This window comes from Sceloporus occidentalis, unplaced genomic scaffold (genome assembly GCF_023333645.1).
Source record: "Sceloporus occidentalis isolate IW3139 unplaced genomic scaffold, rSceOcc1.0.p SCAF_4, whole genome shotgun sequence".
Taxonomy (NCBI): domain Eukaryota; kingdom Metazoa; phylum Chordata; class Lepidosauria; order Squamata; family Phrynosomatidae; genus Sceloporus; species Sceloporus occidentalis.
In genome coordinates, this window is record NW_028316984.1 from 85821773 (window position 1) to 85841742 (window position 19970).

The following is a 19970-nucleotide window of genomic DNA, read 5'->3' on the forward strand; positions in this document are numbered from 1 at the left end:
TTGTGTAATGCATTCAAAGTCTTTATATTTTTTTCCCTGATCTTGTAGTATTTTCTTTTTATTGTCATAGGGCATCCTGGCCCTTGTTTGAACTTTTCTTTGAATTCCCAGATCTTGAAAAATAGGTCTCTGTTCTTCCTTTTTGTTGTTGTTTTCTGTTTCTCTGCATTGATCACTATAGTAGTTTCCTTTATCCCTTTGCACTCATCATTGTACATTCACATTCATGGTTCGTGTGTTATTCCTATCTCCACTTCTTCCCTCTTCTCTTCTTTCCTTTACTCCTTGAAGCGTTTTGTTTGTCATCCATTGTTTCTTCTCTTTCTTTCTGGCCATTGATAATGTCTTTCTGTAGTCTTCTTTTATTATGTCCCTGGCTTCTGATCATAGTTCTGATTCTCAGTTGTTTATGCTTAATAGTGCAAATCTGTTGCTTGCATTGTCAGTTAAGTTGAGATACTGTTCAAATAATATTTTGAAATAATGGCTGGTTTTGATTTCTTCCTCTGCTTCACTATAAATTTTCATATGAGTAGTTTATTATGTGTTACACAGTCAGTGCCTGGTCTAGTTTTGGCCGCAAGAATAGAGCTTCTCTATCTTCTGCTTCCAAAGATATAGTCTGATTTTTTTCTATTGACCATCTGGCGATATGTATAGTCTCCTCTCTGGTTGTATGAAGAAGGTATTTACAATGAATGGGTTGCTGGCGTCACAAAATTCTGTCAAGACATCCACCTGCTTTGTTTCTTTTAATTAATCTGAATCTTCCTACTGTTTTTAATTCTGCTTTGCTTCCTACTTTCATATTCCAGTCTCCTATGATTAGTTTGAAGTCCTGTAATGGTGTGTTGTCATTTTCTTCCTGGTCTCCTTCACAGAATCTCTTAATTTCCTCTTTCCCTGCCTGTGTGGTTGGCACATATTCTTGGATTATAGTGATATCTGTAGGTTTTCTGTGGAGTCTTAGGCGCGTTACAGACCGCCTGAAAGTGGCGGTCTGCCGGTGCTGCCGGTTGCTGCGTCCGGGAACCGCAGCGGCCAAACTGCATGGTTCCCGGACGTGGCAAAAAGAAGCCCGAAAATCGCACTTCTTTTTGCGTCCTGGAAGTGGCGCTGCGAGGCGCTAGTCACGCACTCGCGGCATCACTTTAGGGACACGATGTGCGGACGCTATGCATCCGCTACGTCAAGATGGCAGCACCTGTGTGGAAGGGCGCCACCATTTTGTATGCACTCCGCGCATACTAGGGTTAGGGGCATCAGGAAGTGATGCCCCTTCCCAACCCTAGTACGCACAGAGCGTGTACTTTATGCCCGTCCGGAACGGGCCTACGTGACATGATTTGGTCTGACTTTGCATTGTATGCATTGACTGTTCTTGCCACATCTCTCCTTAGTATGAAAGCCACCCCATTTTTTCATAACTTTTCATTTCCTGAGTAGAACACTGTATAGTTATTTGAGTCAAAGTGACCCATTCCGGTCCATTTTAGCTAGCTCACCCCTAACATTCCTATGTTTATGAGTTCCATTTCATTTTTTATTTTTTATTTTACTATTTCTTGCTTCTCTTAGCTCATGCTTCTCTCATTCCATGTGCTTATAATATGTGTTTGTGCAGAACAAGCTTAAACTTTAGGTGGTAATCATATGCACACTTAATAGGAAGCTGGTCTGAGTAGACACAACCCTTTGTATCAGATGCTGAGACATAGCTAGTTCATATTAGCTAAAAAAGGAATTAAACACCTGACTTTGCCCAATTTCGTGTATAGGGTGGTCAGCTGGAACAGAGGTCAGGGCTTTTGCACCTTTAATAGCTGAGTAGAATAGTTAATTTCGGCAGGTGCAGTTTATCAGGCACTACTAAAATTCCATTTTCATGCTGCTATTAAAGATCAGAAGCTCCCCCCATCCATGTTGAATCTATCTACCCTACTGCTATGCAACTCAACAGAGGCAGCCACAGATTCATATGCTAATCATATATAGAAAAGTATAATGCACAATGTTGCCACTGGGTATTTATTTATTGCCTTTATTTATTGTTTGTCTGTCAAGGCATCTGAGGTATTTTTCAATTTGAAAATACTATTTAGTCAAAAAAAAGTTACAAAAACTGAAAATAGGTTCTTCCATGCCACTTACTGGCCTTTTAGAAGCCAATATCATGAATTTGCTAGCCTGGGCATCCTCACATCTGCTTTCCTGCAAGACAAAGAAGTCCTAAGTAACCCTTGAGAAGCATAAGAAAAGCTTCCCTTTCCAGTCAAATGACATCAGTTTATTGCACAGCTTTCTTCATCTTTTCATTTGCTATCCAACCGCAGAATATTTTCTATCATTCTCCTGCCATATGCATCCAGGCAACTCTATATCAAAGTGTAGGCTGTATCCATCATGATGGGGGAAAGGTTTTGTAGTGAGTTGAAATTTTCAGGTAGGAAGAGGTCAGCAGAAGAGGTCCTCTCCCTGTCTCCACACTAGTGTACAGTCCACAGGTCCAGGGGATTCACCTGAGGTTCTGTCCTGATCCAGAGAAAAAGGAGACTATTTTTATTCACGAGAACTGCCCTAGAATGCCGATTGGGCCTGTATTCTGCCTATTTTGGCCCCGTGCATCATCTAAACAAGTTAGTGCTGGAATGGGGGTGAGTGGGTTGGGAATGTTTCTTTTCTTCCATGTGACAGCACCCTGGTATGCTTATGCTTATATATTCATGACCATTATAAACTAGATGCCAGGTGTTAGGATTTCAGTTCTGCTGTTCAGTCTTAGCTCTGCATGGCAAACATTCATACTATTTAATTGGAAATTACTGGAGACCCAAATGTTGCCATTAAAAATACTTCATTCCATTTATAATACTGAAGCCTCAAATTGTTGGTTACAATTATGGATACAAGATTTCTCCAAGATTAAATGAGTAGTGATATTTTGTGGTGGCTTTGCATGCTTTTGAACACTCATTTCAAAATTATGTTTACATTTATCTGTGATGCATACCTGACATTTTCATAATTTGTACTGCTAAAACTCTTTGAGCCTGGAATTCATCATACCAATTTGTTTAATGTTTGGGTTATATTTATCCATGGTTTGAGTAATATGAGAACATTTCTCCCACCTCAAAAATGTTGTTGTTGTTGTTTTGTTTTAAGCAACGAACAAAATGCAATAGTAGCATTTTCTAGCTTGGAATGAATATCAAGCAATTCTATAACTGAGAAATTCATGAAATTTAATCAAAATCAATTAATTAAGATAATTATTTGGAATAAATTTGCATTTAATATTAGCAGTTTCATTTCTACAGAGCATACTGATATTTCATTTAGATGGTTGCATGAATAAACATGAAAAGTGGGTTTAAAAATTGCCATGTGGAATGAAAAGAAAAATCTATTAAAAAGTAAGACTTCACTAACAATACAGTGTTTTAGCAATACTTAAGAAGGAATGTATCTCCAGGGTCTCTCCTGTGATCTTTTTCTTTAGATTTATATTTGGAATAAACAGTTTGTGTGAGGCTTCCATAAATAACTGCTCCTCTGTGGCATTATATTTTATCCCATCGACTTTTGTAGGCTTGTTGGATGCAAGGAAGGAGGGGCTGAACATTTGATATTTATTCATATTGAGGCGTTCCATATTGAGTAGATAAATCCCCAGCTAGAAAAGAGCCTCAGAAATATCCTGGCTATAAATTTGATCTCACAAAGGTTCATCACCCCCAGATTACCAATAAACCTGTTCTTGAATGCTAACTAACCCTTAATTATATACAGTGGAGCCACTCCAGATTGCTTAAGGCAATTCCATGGCTCAATTTTTTTCACCCTCTGGTGATATGCCCTTTTCCTGCTGGGGTCTTGGGGTCAGACATCAGTGGTTATTCACTCTTCATGTTGTCGGTTTTTATTTCAGTGTACGCAAAGCCAACTGGGCCTCCTGCCTTCAGAAACAACAGCAAAGACAGCATAACTGCAGAACCAGGTAAGAGTACAGAGGGAAAAGAGAGTACAGAGTACAAATGGAAGACTCCATTTCAGATAAGTCTTTTTTATATTCCTGGTACATTTTGCATAAGGATGAGGTGAAATAGCAGATATTAGGAACAGGTGTGGAATTTCATTTCAATTCACTTTTTTGTAAGAATGCTCTGAGATTTACAAATGTCTTCATATTTGAAATACAAAGAATTTGAGAGTTTAAAAAATCTGAATGTGGAGAAATCAAAAGTGACATATTCATCCATCTAGCACTAGCCATTTTATATTGGGACAAGTGAATGCTAAGGAAGAAGGTCAAGTCTACCTCTGACCTCTTGACTTCTGTTCCACTGCCTTTCCTTTCCTTTTTTGATACACAGTGGGGGGTGGGGGGGTGAGGAGATAGGCTGCATCCATTTAAAGCAAACCTTGAGTATTACACACCTGAAGAGGAGTCTCCCAGGGCAGATACTAGCTCTACATGCTTGGCCAAAAACAGCACTCTTGAGAGTTGTGCACTGCACCAAACCAAGTGAAGGTTTTCTATGAACATAGAGTACACCCCAGAGTCCTCTATGATGGACTTCAAATCCATTCTGTCCAATCATTGTCCCTCCATTAATCTCCTATAGCCTCATTGCCACTTGGGAAGCCAGCAAACTGAGTAGTGGTAGGCAAAGGAGGAAGGTCTGTGGAAGTTACCTTTTTGGATTACAACTCCCAGAATTCCCTAACCAGCATGGTTGCGCTGGTTGTAAACTTACAAAACAGCAACTTTTCCAGGCTCTACATGAAAGCAGCAGCGGAATTGGCCTCCAATCCTTCAGCTATATTCTCCTCTTGCCAAGGTTTCAGCACTGAGTCTCTTTAACAAAGTATAGAAGCACAGATGTGTCATGAGCAGCTTCAGATGTGGCTTAGGATGTGATGGTTCTCTGCAACCAGTCGGTAACACTTCCACTTGGAGACCTTTCACATTGAAGTTGCTAAGACTGTGTGGGCAGCTGCTTGACATGAAAGTTGCCAGACATGAAAGAGAAGCAGTGCCAAATGTCAATATGTGGTGGCAACAAAACACAGCTGGCTCTACACAGAACCATCACATTGAAAGCTGCTCTTGGAATCAAGCAGTTGTAAGATATTATTTAACGGTTAAGTCAGAATGATGTGGTATGCACAGCAGTGCATGATTCTTGAATGCAAATGTCCTATGGATGTTCTAAGAACAAGAAGCACAAAACAGATTTGTGTGAAACCAGTGGTTACTAGTGGCTCCCATGTCAGTGGGGCAATACATCAGTTCTGGCTTTTAGTTCAGACATTAAAGCAACTATACAAGATACTGAACCCAAATGCGGGGTGTGGATGGGTTCAACACCTTGGATAGCTTCTTTAAATTTTGGACTGGGTCCCAAGCAGATTCATCACCTTGCTGACATGGAAGAAAATTCCAGCTGTGACTGGTGTAGCGACAAAGCCTTTATTGCCAGGTATGGTAAGTCCCTTGGTTTGTATTCTGTCTTCCTCGTGGTATCAAGTGGCTGTCCCAGAAAATGAAAACTATAAACTCCAGTGATGTTCAGGGCAAAAACAGGTTTAATATACAACAGTGGTCATCACAGATCTTCATTCTTGATGTATGCCTTCAAGTCATTTCAGACTTATGGTGACCTTAAGACAACCCTATAACAGGGTTTTCTTGGTGAGATTTGTTCAGAGAGGTTTAGCTTTGCCTTCCTTTGAAGCTTAGAGAGTGTGACTCAGTGGGTTTCCATGGCCATGTGTAGGTTCGAATGCTGGTCTCCAGTGTCACTGGGTCTCACTGACCTTATACACTTATATATTAGGAGATCAAATACTGCTCCTTCCTTCCTTCCTTCCTTCCTTCCTTCCTTCCTTCCTTCCTTCCTTCCTTCCTTCCTTCCTCTAAACTCTATATTTATATTTTCTTATTTGTGTGTGTGTGTTTTTTTTAAAAAACACCACACTTTAATAACAATTGCCAAATCTTTCTAGGAATGTAGTATGTATGCCCTAGGGATGTTCCACATTCATTAACTAACATATTCTTGATAATCAAATTTAATTTAGCTCATTCTGAAAACATTCAAATGTAGTTTTTCAGATCCAGGACAATAATAAAAAAATATGCTTGCATTTAAGACAGTTGTCAAGCTGCCCTCAGTACCTCTAAACTGTTACATCTGCCTTCATCCTCACTTCCCTAGGTCCACCCAAACAGAAAACAAAGGAGTTCTTTCAAACCACCCTTTTATTCTAAATCCTGCCTAGCAGTTTGAGTGATTGGGTCAGAATAGCAGTTAAACACTGTAGGAAGTTATTATCTCTAACAATATCAAAAGAAAGATTTCTGGAGTATTTCCAAGTGTTTTATGTAAGTAAAGAGGGGATGGAAAGCAAATTGATTTATACTTCTAAAGAATACAATGTCCAGAACAGCTGCTAGGAATACAGTTTCTGTATGGTATCTTCATGATATCAGGTTCATAAAAAGCACAGGCTTATTAACATACACCACACAATACAGGAAAATGCCAACAATACTTGTTGGTTAAGGTAATATGCCAGCTCTGTGCCACCTAGCTGTTGCTGCCCTTACCTTAATGAAGAGCAATATGTGCCATTAGTTAGCGCTAAGCCTGACATGGAGGTTTAATCTGCCAAAAACTGCAGAAACACTTGGATCTGATAGGCTTATTCTGTACCATACAGAAAAGGGAACACACCAATTTTGATGAGTACATCACCCCACTTGATTCTAAGATTGGATGAACCGTGTATTATTCAGAGTTAACAGCATCCAAAAACACAATGGCACATTATTGATTTGTGAGCCTGGATGTTCTTGCATCTAGGGCACCAGGTCCATGTGCATGGTGTTAGGAAGGATCTAATTAGGGGAATTTTTAATTAGTTCAAATTGCTTGGAGGGCTGATCCTAACAAAGCCTTCGCGAGACCATGTCTCAGAGTGTATACCAAAGGGTGGCCAAAGGATCCCTTGAGAGATTACGTAGATACAGACTATGTCCAATTAAATGTCTACAGTTTATTGGAGTAGAAACACACATACAGCAAAAGGTCCCCCCTCCCCCCCCACACACACACATTCAATGCTTGCGGAAAGCAAAGGGATGAATTTGGGAGATAGGTTGAGAGAGGCAGCACTACAGGAGATACATTACCTTAGAAGTCTTCTCTGGGAAGTCCAATGCAGGTTTGGATGAAGGAAGAAGCACGGCCATCGAAATGTGGGAGGATTTTAAAAAAAATGGAGGACACGCGAAAAAATTTGCTGATTTTTAAAAAAATGTTAATATAAATGCATGTTTCTGAGGCTTCTATAGACAATTGCCCCCCTTGCCCACTGCTTGCCCCCCCTTGCCCGCCTCCTCCTGATAGGCCAAAGGCCCCACACCCTCACGCAAGAGGCCAAAGGCTCCGGCGGCAATCGGCGGCAGGACCAGGCTGGGGCCGGTCCCAAAGCCTTGCCGGGCAGCATCCGGCCCGTGGGCCACAGGTTGCCTACCTCTGATCTAGACTCTAGTAATGAGCTTAATGGCTTAGCTGAAGCCGAGACAAAGGATTTGTTTACCTGGGCTTTTGTTAAGCCAAGGAGAGGGTGTGTTAGGACAATGCGACTAGGTCTGGACACAACCAGGTGGGCAACCAGATCACTGGGTGAGTCATTAAGCTGATCACTAGCTCATCAGGTGTGAGGCCAAAGTATTTTTTTACTTTTGGAAGCAGTGGCTATTCTTGTCTAGCAACTCCCAAACTTCCTGTGGGGAATTTCCAAGTGTATTATTCCTAGGGCTCCTGCCTTCTCCTTGGCAAGCTGACTACGTGTCCTCCTCGCTTTGGGGGAAATGGCGGCTCCTCTAGGAGGTCAGTTTGGGGTTAGAGTGAAGTCCACTCATTCCAAAATTTTATTAAAATCCATATGTGATAACAATGGCATAGGGTCAGCTTGCAATGGGCTACACCTCATCTACTTGTGGCAGATCTGTTTTACTCTTTATCCTAGGGAATAGATCCCTACATTTCCCAAATGTAGTCCCATCTTCATTTCTGGCAGTACTATGGGACCGGGGTTCTAGAAGCATGGACAGTTACTTGTGAGGGAAGGTCTAACACCTCCCCCATGGGAATTCTTCCCAGTAAGTGGTGTTTACCTCACTGCTGGTTTTGAGGTTACCCTGAGCTCTGTGTACACTCACCTCAGTGACATTTTCATCAAACAGGCAGGATGTTGTGTGGGTGGTAATCTCTGTTGCACCCCTCCCACTGATAGAGAGCGGAGCAGATTTGGGGTTGTTGTTGCTTTTCTTTTATTTAGTGACCACTTCCTTTACCCCTTTGTCTGAATCTGAGGATTTCTACAGCAACCTATACCAGGGCTGGCTCTTGACACGATCCATATTGGAACTGATTATAGAAGCCTATGTTCTTCAACTCTAACTTCCATCATCCCCCACCTTTATTCTGATAAAGGCTAATGGAAGCTATAGTATAAAAACATCTGCATTGAGATACAGTGGGCCCTTGGTATCTACAGAGGATGGATTCCAGGATCCCCTATGAATAACAAAATCTGTGGATGCTCAAGTCCCATTAACTACAATGGTATAGTACAATGGTGTCCCTCGTATAATATGCCAAAATCGAGGTTTGCTTTTTAGAATCTATATATATTTAAAATATTTTCAAGCCAAATTAGCTTACTTGCTAATTAGCTTACTTGCTGTTCACCACTATGATCCTTGGAATAGCGGTATATAAATAAAACAAATTATTATTATTATTATTATTATTGTTGTTGTTGTTGTTGTTGATAGTTGAATCTATGGATAAAGAATCTGTGGATACAGAGGGCCAACTGTATGTTCCTAATCTTTGTTCAGCATGACTAGTATGTTTGTGTTAGTCCTAGAAGTATTGTGAATCTCTGTGTATGACATAGCATTGAGGATAATAATAGTTCTCTCACAGATGTTAAACCCACACAAATTCTTTCCTTGTAGTGGATTGATAACTGGCATAGTAGGATTTTTCACTCCATAAAAGATCTCTCAGAAAGTGGAACTGAGTACCACTCCTCATTTTCTGTGGTGCAAAGGTAGGAGTCTTTGTTCAGACTTTTAAAAATAGTTTGCTGCATTTGAGAGAAGGAAAGTGTGCTTATGCCCATAGCTTCTTGCCAGACAAATAAACAACAACAACAACAACAACCTCTTTTCAAAGCCTCAAGGCATATTGTCCTTTGCCACATGCTACAGTATGAGAATAGATGTCAGGATCAAAATAGGTGATAGCATGTTTTTCACTCTAGCATCTTAGACTGCATTTGAGTTATCAAACATACAAATGAAGTCTCCTTCAATTACCTCCTAATGATCAGACATCAAACAAAATAAATTAATTTACAAAATGCAGGGGTCAGAGAAGCTGAGGCTAAGGCAATCTGACATCTTTTATCACTCCAGGGTGTGATGCTAAATGAAGAACTGATTTTTTTTTCTTTGTTATGATCTTTAGATAGAAAGTAAGTGGTTGGGAAGTCCAGTCAACATTTCCAGAGCTGTGAAATTCCAGATAATTACTATATCTGAATCCTTCCAGGATTGTTACATTATGAAACAGAGCAGCCTATTTTGATTTAAGAATGTTGCTACTTCATTTTGCTCCACATGGCAGAATGGCTTGCATTGATTTATCCTGTAGAAGATGGAGGTAATAATTTTTTTTGACAACTTTTTCATGTTTAGAAATTTCCTGCAAATAGCAAATTAAGAGGAACACTTCTGATCCAGAATGTGATTCGCTATGCAGGTTTGCTATTTCAAGGATTTAGCTTGTTGCTATCCCCCCTCCCAAAAAAAATGTAGAGGAGCAGTCAACATGGGGACCTCCACTGCAACATTAGGTAGTACAGTTCATTCTACTACCACCCCTATTGCACATGTTATTCTGTTGTATTTTAAGAATGAGCCTAAATGATTGGCAGCTGAATAGGGTGAAGATGACTCGATTGAAAAGCACTAGTTTTGGGATACAGAGAGCCAGCATAGTTTAGTGGTTTGAGCAATGCACTATGACTATGTAAACCAGGATTCAAATCCCCACTCAGTCATAGAAACCCACCGGGTGATCTTGAATATGTCATATTCTTTCAGCCTCAGAGGAAGACAAAGGCAACGCCCCCTCTGAACAAATCTTGCTAATAAAACTCCATGATAGGGTCACCATGAGTCAGAAATTTGTTGAAGGTATGCAACAACAACAAAGATCATTTATGGAATTGTCTTTGAAGAACTCATTTACTCCCCCAGTCACCCAGTGCATTTCCATTGCCATAGCACAGATTTGAACCCTGGTTTCAAGAGTCGTAGTCCAATACTTAAACCACTACAGTGAACAAAAGATGAGCATGTATGCATGAACTAACACAATAAATCAGCTTCATTTGTGTCTATATGTGCAAAATCTGAATTTCCAAAATAAAATAAAGTTGCTGGAGACCCGCAGAATGTAAAATCAGGGGAATCTATTATGTTGTATAGAATTTTGACATGTAGACATAAGAAATACCCTATTGTACTTCTGCAGTTATTCAGACACCCAAATCATAGAATCATAGTTAGAAGGGGCCTCAAGGGATATCAAGTCCACCCCCTGCTCAGTGCAGAATCTTCAGCTAAAGCACACCCAGCAGCTAGCTGTCCAGCCTCTTTTTGAAGACATCCAGAGAAGAAGGCCCCACCACGTCTCTAGGCAGTTGGTTCCATTGCCCAACCACTCTTCCTGTCAATTAGTTCCTTCTAATGTTCAATTAGAAAATAAAAATAAAAAATTAATTAAATTTTTAAAATAAAAATTTAATTACAAATATAACAGAGCACTAAAGTCAGAATCCAGGCCATTGTATTCCCAATTATCATGTACAGATGTGAGAGCTGGACAGTGAAGGAAGCAGACAGAAACAAAATTAACTCATTTGAAATGTTGATTAGGAGAAGAGTGCTTAGGATACCATGGACAGCCAAGAAGACAAACAAATGGGTTCTTGAACAGGTCAGACCTGAGCTCTTCTTGAAAGCTTAGATGATCATGTTGAGACTATTGTACTTTGGCCACATAATGAGAAGGCACAGATCACTAGAAAAAAAAATAATGCTAGGAAAGGTAGAGGGTAGTAGATAAAAGAGAGGAAGACCACAAACCAGATGGATAGACTCGATGAGGAAGGTCATGGGCAAATGCTTGCAGATCTGAGCAAGGCAGTGGAGGATAGGGATTGTTGGAGTTGTTCAATGTTCAATTGAAATCTACTATCCTGTAACTTAAAACTATTAGACCTGATCCTACCTCTGGGGCAGCAGTGAGCAAACCTGTACATAGAACAAACTTCTATGACAGCCTTTGAGATATTTAAAGAGTGCAATCATGTTACCTCTGAACTTTTCTCCACCAAGCTGAAGATGCCCAGCTGCTTCAACCTTTCCTCATACGTTTTGTTCTCCATACCTCTTATCATTGTTGCATTTTTCTGAACCTGCTCTAGTTTGTCTACATCCTTTTTAAATTGGATGTCCAGAACTGAATGCAGTCCTGACCAGTACAGAATATAGTGGGACTATTACATCCCTTGTCTTAGGCACTATATTTCCATTCATGCAGGCTGAAATAGCATTTGCATTCTTTGCTGCAGAATCACATTGCTGCACATGCTGCTAACAGGGAGATTCTGGAAGCTGTCATTCCAAAGAAATACCTTTTCCAAACATTCCCACTTATCCCAGAGACCATCAATGGCATATATCTGCTATACTGGCTTAATTTAGCCACTCTAGCATAACGTGGCACAATAGCATTGGATTTTATGTCAATGTGCTGATGAAGCCATTCTGAATTTAACTTTAAAGGAGTTATCCAAGGTTCTGAACCTTATACTCCAAAATAGGGTCAGCAACTTGGACTGCTCTTTTCATGTTTGGACTGAAGACCAAAACAAAATCACCACCCCACTAACATGGAACCCATCAGCTTGAATGGTGTGAGTAAGTTGGTAGGACCTGGCCCCTCTTTTCCATTCTACAGACAGGGAGAAGGAATCTCAGAGCAAAAGGACTGCTTTGAAAAGTGTGTGTATGTGTATTTTCCTCATTTGTTATACAGTTGGCCCTTCTTATACAGAGATTTTTTTATACACGGATTCAGGCATCCATGGTTTGAAAATGTTCCAAAAAAGTATATCAAACCTTGATTTTTCCATTTTTTATAAGGGACACCATTTTGCTATGTCATTATATTTAATGGGATTTGAGCATCCACGGATTTTGTTATACACAGGAACCAAACCTCAGTGTATAACAAGGGTCCACTGTACATGGTGTTGTTGTTTTTTTAATGGCATACTCTGAGCAACTGTGGTTGATGCTTTAGATATCAAGCTTAATGACATCACCAGGGGTCACACCTTGTAACACCAAACTTGTAACATCACCAAGGCCCACCCCCTGTGACATCACAAGTTTTTGGCCCTGAAATCTCAGAGCCTAGGATAGTCCACACTATATTTGACCCATCTCTTCTCCATTTCTTTTCCCCAGGAACGCTGAGACTGCGTTTGATAAATGGAGGAAGCCGCTGTTCTGGCAGGGTTGAGGTGGACTACAATGGAACCTGGGGTACTGTCTGTGATGACAACTGGGACCTGACTGATGCTACAGTTGTGTGCCATCAGCTGGGTTGTGGCCAGGCCATTCAGGCTCTGAATGCCTCTTATTTCCAGAAGAGAACAGGTCCCATCCATTTGGGTGGAGTGAAATGTTTTGGGATTGAATCTTATTTATGGGACTGTCCCGCTGAGAAGAACCCTGACTGTGGACACATAGGAGAAGCTGGTGTGATATGTTCAGGTCTGTTTGATGTTTAATCCAGAGATGACCCATTTCGTAAGCCTGGGCTGATGGGGAGGATAACAACAAGCCACAATAACCACTCACAACTTTTCATCATATTGATTTCCTTAGAAGCCACCAGGTTTGGAAGTACAAGAGGGGGAAACACAAAGGTCACTTTCTTCCAGAATCCTTCACTGCCAGCATGGACAATGGTATGATGGCTGGGAGATTCTGAGCACTGTGGTTGTCAGAAGTAACTTTCCCAACTTCTGAGGAAGTGTTAGGACAGATTTGGCTTGACTTCCTCATCTGGATAGCTTTGGTGAAGACAAAAGTGCATTGTTTTTCTCCCTTCTGTTCCAGTTCTTGTGTAGCCTGAGAGTTGAGGATGGTGGGAGGCCAAGAAGAAGCTGAGGTATTTCTTTCTCATTCAAGCAGGCCAGAAGCAGAAGAAGCTGATCAGCATCCAATCTTATCTCCAGTTCCTCCATCTTGTGAGCCTGATGGTGCTGTCAAGAGCTGATACAGAAAGAAATGACAGATACCAGTTCATTGCATGTGGACAGCTGCTCTAATCTATATGCCCATTTCAGATGTATTCTGACAGTTGTGTGGTGTTAGAAGCACATCCCTTGTCTTCTGCAGGCCTAAAGGAAAACAGCAAGCTGAAATGCCATCCTTGGCTTTAGATAGTTATGTATATTTTGGTTGAAACTCATCATCAGTTCAAGAGAAATGTCAGTTCCTTCCCACAGGGCTCAGGGTTATTTTAATAGAGATTAGCACTTTCACTGGGACAGATGGGGACATAAGGAGGACTTCCTTTATAACTTTTTCAATAATTCCCTGTGAAATAAACATTATGTCTTCAAAGGCCCCAGAGCTAAAGAAGTTGTGCTAAGATGTTGACTTTCATGTGTTCTGAACACATCACATGTATTTCACTTAAGGGGAAAAGCACAACATGAATCATAGAGTTGGAAGACACCACAAGGGCAGGAATACAATCAAAGCACCCCCAACAGATGGCCATCCAGCCTCTGTTTAAATTTAAAACCTCCAAAAAAGGAGACTCTACTACTCTCCGAGGCAGTGTATTCCACTGTTGAACAGCTCTTATTATCAGCAAGTTCTTCCTAATGTTTAGGCTGTATCTCTTTTCTTGTAGTTTGAGTCCATTGCTCTGCATCCTGTTCTCTAGAGCAGCAGAAAACAAACTTCCTCTATCTTCAATATGACATCCTTTCAATATTTAAACAGGGCTATCATATCACCTCTTAACCTTCTCATCTCCAGGCTAAGCATAACCCGCTCTCTAGATCACTCCTCTTAGGACATGGTTTCCAGACCTTTCACCATTATGATCACCTTCCTCTGGACACACTCCAGCTTGTCAACATCCTTCTTGAATTGTGGTGCCAGAACTGAACACAGTACAGTGCACCCGGGTCATATGCGGGCGCGCTTTACACGGCTTTCAGCATACGCTGAAAGCCATGTGGGGAGAAGGGGCAGCACATTCCCTAGGGAACAATGGGGCGCGTGCTCATGGCACACGCGTACTGCCACACCACCACACCTCCATGTGCACGAGCCCCATTCATTTAAATGGGGCTCGAGCATAGGCGGAATTTGCTTTACATGGGGGAGTCCAGAACAGATCCCCTGCGTAAAGTAACGGTGCACAGTATTCCAAGTAAGGTCTGACCAAAGCAGAATAGAGTGATATTGTTATTTCCCTCAATCTAGACACTACACTCCTATTGATGTCCTTGGGAACAGCAGAAAACAAGCTCACTTCATTTTCCACATTGTACAGTGGGCCCTCGCCTTACGTGGGGATCCGTTCCGGATCCCTCCACGTAAGGCGAATTCCGCCTATGCTCAAGCCCCATTGTAGCGGCACGTCATACGCGGGTGCACCTTACACGGTTTGAGCATACGTGCTCAAGCTGCGGCAGCGCACGGGGCGCAACGGGCGTGCACGCCCATTCAATTGAATGGGAAGCACCGCCCCTTCCACCCCGCGTGCGCCCCGCAGCTTGAGCACATATGCTCAAGCCGCATAAGGCGCACCCGCGTATGACGCGGGCGCGCTGTATAACAGTTTTACTTGGGATTCTGGAGATAATTTTGTGATTTGATGGATTATGGTAATATCTCATTCAAGAATTCTCTAACATCAAATGGACATATAAAAATGATTTAAAAAATCAGAACTGGAATATTGCCATCTGCCTATTAGTTCATCACTTCTGCAAGTTATTGTTAGACATATAGAAAACAGGAGAGAGAACAAATGTCTTCTGATCAATGTGACAGCCCTGTTTAGTTTTAACAAGGATTACACTCTGTTTTACAGTTCTTATCACTTAAATTGGACATGGGTCAAATACATGATACCAGCTGGATGTGCAGTTGTAGCTAGAATTTCACCTGTTCTTAGGCTCTGATGTTCAGTGGCACATTCCACTGTAAGATGACTGGCCACTTCCTAGCCATTTTCCCTTGGCTTACTCTGCCTCCTTTGCTCTCCTACCATCTTCACAGATCACCAAGTGTGGCGGCTGACAAGAGGCTTAGATGCTTGCGCTGGGCGAGTGGAGGTCTATTATCAAGACATCTGGAACACAGTATGTGATAGTAGCTGGTACCAGGATGAGGCCAACGTCCTCTGCCGCTCCTTGGGCTGCAGTGAAAAGGCCTCAACCCCACGGGTGCCTTTCAACCACACACTGCTGGGAAAGATGTATTATGAATGCTCTGGAGATGAAGATTCACTTGCCAGTTGTAAATGGCGCTACAACAAAGCCACGCTGTGTGACCAGTTCAGAGCTGCTGGTGTGATATGTAATGGTAATTAGTGCCTGGACCTTAATCAGTCTCTGTGGCAAAGACCTTTTTAGGTGTTCTTCTCTGGAAAGTAGTAGAATTGGCATAAGACTGCCACCACCTCCCAATACTGTCCTCATCCCTCTCTATGTACTGAGGGCTGGGTCTTTTGGTAAGGAACCTTTTGTCTCTGTTTTGTCTCCTTATACAATGTGGATCATTGGTTTTTCAGGGCTCCACATCACCTAGGAAGCCACGGAGAAAGACACAAAAGGCTCCCTGCTGGAAAACAAAAATCAGACCCTTGGCCTATGAAAGGTGATGAGGGGGTAACAAAGACACCATGCTTAGCCCCTACCCCATCCCTTTACTGTATGTTCAATCTGTCCTAAACAAGAGCACCTAAATAGGAGTTCTTCTGTCTTCACTTCTCTCTGATACAGGATTCAAGCACATAGGTAGATAATAGTAAAAACAAGCTACTTTGTCCACTAACATACCCCACTAACATCTACTTAGTGTTTCCCTGACAAAGATAAAGGGCTTGCCTGCATTATTTATCTAATCAGATATTAAGCCTGGTTATGTGCCATCTTCAGAAGGTAAAGCTAAGAGCTAAGGGATTCTATGTTTCAAAACTTTCTTGAATGAAGAGAACCCAAATGCAAAATGAAGCCCAATGAGAAATCCTATCTTAAATCTGGGATTCAGCTCCATTATTCATGTCCATGTGCCATATTATCTTGTCTGTGGGTTCCTCGCTATTTTTTAAAAAATGCTTTTGGTACAAAAAGTAATACGTACATATGTTTCTGTGACAGAATTTACAGATGGATCTTAGGGTGATTTTACCAGTGACGAGGTAAACAGCCTGCTTTACCCATCTATCTGCTGGGATAGCTTTGTCCTAGTATAGCCCAACAAATGCTGCCACACAGAAGATACCTGCAAAGCACAAGAATAAGAAAAGAAGCAAACAACCAAAGGCAACCATTTAATTAGCCACTGCAGAGCAAAACAGTGGCATGTATGACTAGTACAATTACAATCTGTTACACTCCCCACCAATTCCCAAAGATGTTTATTATAACAGGTGGACAACATGCTTATCCAAGTAAATCATACAGGTGAATTGACTAAAGAAGGAGAGAGATATCAAGACTGTAGCCTTGTGACTTTTCCAGGAAGGACTGGGAAACCTGGATGATTTCCTGACTTCCTTTAAATTAAAAAAAGAAAAAGGAGGCCACTTTGAGACTAGGTTAGAATCACAGAGTTGGAAGGGATTGTGGTGGTAATTGGTCCAGCTCCCAGCTCAGTGCAAAGCAGACTGACAGCATCCCTGACAGATGGACCTCCAGCCTCTACCTAGGCATCTTCAGAGAAGAAGTGTTTGCCACCTCACAAGGCTGTGTGCTCCACTGTCAAACATTTCTCATCATCAGGATGCTTCTCCTAATCTTTAATCAAAATCTATTTCTGTTCATGAGTTCTAGCTATGAGCCTACTCAATCATGTTATATATGACAAACCTTCAAGCATTTGGAAACTGCTATTATGCTTCCCCTTAATCTTCTCTTCTCCAGGCTAAACACACCCATGCCTTTCAGTTGTCCTTCATGAATCCCTCACCACTGTAGTTCTCACCTCTGCTTTGTCAAAGAGACACCATATTCTGGTTTCTCCTCCCTCCAGTTTTTCAAAGTCTTCTTCAAATCTGGCACAGTACTTCAGGTGCAGCCTGGCTGGTGCAGAAGATAGAGGAACTGTCAGGATTAACGAGCCAAGATTTGAGTAGCCAAGAAAATATTGCAGTGAGATAAACTGACAATTTATTTGGATTCCAAAACAGAGGTCTACTACAGACTAGTTAGTGTCAAATCTAAATTTCCCCAAAACAATGTTCCCTTTAAAACCCCTTGCCATCCAACTCCTCCTTCCTCAGCTTGCCATCCAGGTGCTTCAGACTTCATCAAAGGATTATTTGAGGTGTCTACGCTTCCCTAACTCTGCTATCTCCTGCATCTGTCCCAGAAAGAAAAGGTGTTACTTTGCTTGCCATAAACCCCTGATCCTAGGAAGTAAACAAAGTCATAAAACAACATCCCCTCTCGCCCATCTATTCTGCCCATCATTTGGATAATAGTTCCCTTCTTATTTCTCTTTAACTTCTCTATATCACTATACCCCCACATTGATCTTCCCCCTTTTCTCTCCTAACTTTTATAATGGCAGATCCATAAACTTCAGGATAATCATAACAGAAGTATATGGATAATGCAGGAACTATAATCTGAACATCAAGTTTCTGATAATTTGATCTACAATTGTATTAATCTTTTTAGTAGCTGTGTTATACAACTGGTTCATGCTGATCTATAACCAAAATAAATTGTATTCACTCATTCACCTTATAAATATGATCCACTAAGACAGCTAGATCCTTTTCATATGTTTCACTGTCACACTAGGCCTCTTTCATCCTGTACTTGTGCCTTTGACTTTTTGTACCTAAATGCAACACTTTACATTCCTTTCTATTGATCAGATTTTATTTTTATTTATTTTTTTTGGCTTTTCCCAGTATCCCAGTTTGTCAAGGTCTGTTTGAATTATTTGATTCAGTCTTCTGTGGTCTTACCTGTTCCTTCCCATTTTTGTGGTATTTAGAAATTTGATAAGCATTTCCTAATCAATGCTCTCAGAGGAATGTGGTACTCAACTCATGAGTACTATTCAACCACCCCTCTTTTAGAGAGAGTCAGAAAAGAGACAGGGAAAGGGGGAGGATCAAGTACAGGAAAGGCTACATGTGAGAAAGAAGGGACCGGATGGGGATGATGTAGCAGCCAAGAAGCAGGCACTAAGCTCAAAGATTAGAACTTAGAAAAGTTATTTTTGAACTAGAACTGCTGGAATCCCCCAGTCAACATGAGCACTGGTAATGGAAGAGGCATAACCATGCTGGCCAGGAGATCCTGAGAACTGTAGATGAAAAAACAGCTTTTCCAAACTTTGTCAAAACCACACACACTCCCCACATCTCATTTTTTTGAATGTCAGTGTTGTGTGATAGAAATAGCAGATTTATTTCTCATCCATCACAGAAATAAGAGTGTGGTTTTGTAGAAGTGTTCCATGCCAAGACTTCTCTTCCCTTCCCAATACAGATGGTAGCCATGTGATCCAAGGAGGGGTTGGTTTGCCTTCTGGCTTCCCTGCTGCTGCATGAGCTTCATGCCACAATGCTGTTTGGCATCCCTGGAAAGGGTGATTGAGATGTCACTTGGCAACTGTCCTGCTGCTACCATCTGGAAATGCCTGGATTGTGTGGCAAGAGTAGCAAGAAGGCCGTGCAGAAGCTACCATCACAACATCCATCACTTTTGGGGAGAGGGAACAGCTTTCAGTTGCCTCCAGTGGGAAGAGCTGTTTTTCTCAGTCAGTGATGTTATCTTCTCCCTGATAAGTTTTTGTTACCTAGTGATAAAATTCCAGCCCATGCATCTGAGGAAGTAGGCTCAAGTCTCTGAAAGCTCATGCGACCAGCGTCTTTCTCTCAGTTAGTCTCAAAGGTACTACAGGATCCCTGTGCGTACTATTAGTGACTGATCCATGCAGCTGAGAAGTACCTAGCTTCCCCTTGGACAATTTCAGCACCCTCCAATGTGTCCCACATTGGCTCCCAGATGCAGTCAATGGAAAATGTATTCTAGAGCTGGGACCAAGATATAGCTAGAGGGGGGCAAAGTGAGGGCATTGTGTACTCAAATAAGAATTCTACTCCCATTGAAATTTTCCTTATGTTCCCAAACAGAGTGACACACTGAAAACTGTTGACACCTATAACTCTTATATTTGCTGTAGTCATATTCCTTTGATGCCTTCATCTACTCTTTTTCTTTGGATGCCTAAACTGTATTTCTAAACGCTCAACTGAAGGTATTGCAGTGCCCTCATTTTGGCTCCCTGTAGCTATACCCCTGAGTCTAGACAATCCCTTTATCTAATACCTCTGTCTCCCTCTCTATAGTCCTAAACATGTGTATTTCTAAAGCAGTGATGTTGGCTCTTACCTCATCTATGCTTCTCCCCCCTTGGATTTTAGGTTCATTGGGTTTGGGAAACCAGACAGATACAGCAGTGACAGAAGCTGTGACTCCAGCGGTGACTTCAGTCTCCCTCATGCCCAATCCATGTAAGTTGAAGCAAGATG

At 41.5% G+C, this 19970-nt stretch overlaps 1 protein-coding gene across 1 annotated transcript in view; it reads left to right on the forward strand.

Annotated features, from left to right (window-relative positions):
- The first annotated feature begins 409 nt into the window (after positions 1–409).
- CD6 (CD6 molecule) overlaps positions 410–19970 on the forward strand; it is a 35450-nt gene continuing 15889 nt past the window's right edge. Inside the window, exons 1-5 of the mRNA XM_089523412.1 lie at positions 410–461; positions 3932–4000; positions 12629–12937; positions 15473–15778; positions 19863–19952. Coding sequence (XP_089379538.1) covers positions 410–461; positions 3932–4000; positions 12629–12937; positions 15473–15778; positions 19863–19952 — 826 coding nt within the window. The remainder of the gene's footprint in view (positions 462–3931; positions 4001–12628; positions 12938–15472; positions 15779–19862; positions 19953–19970) is intronic.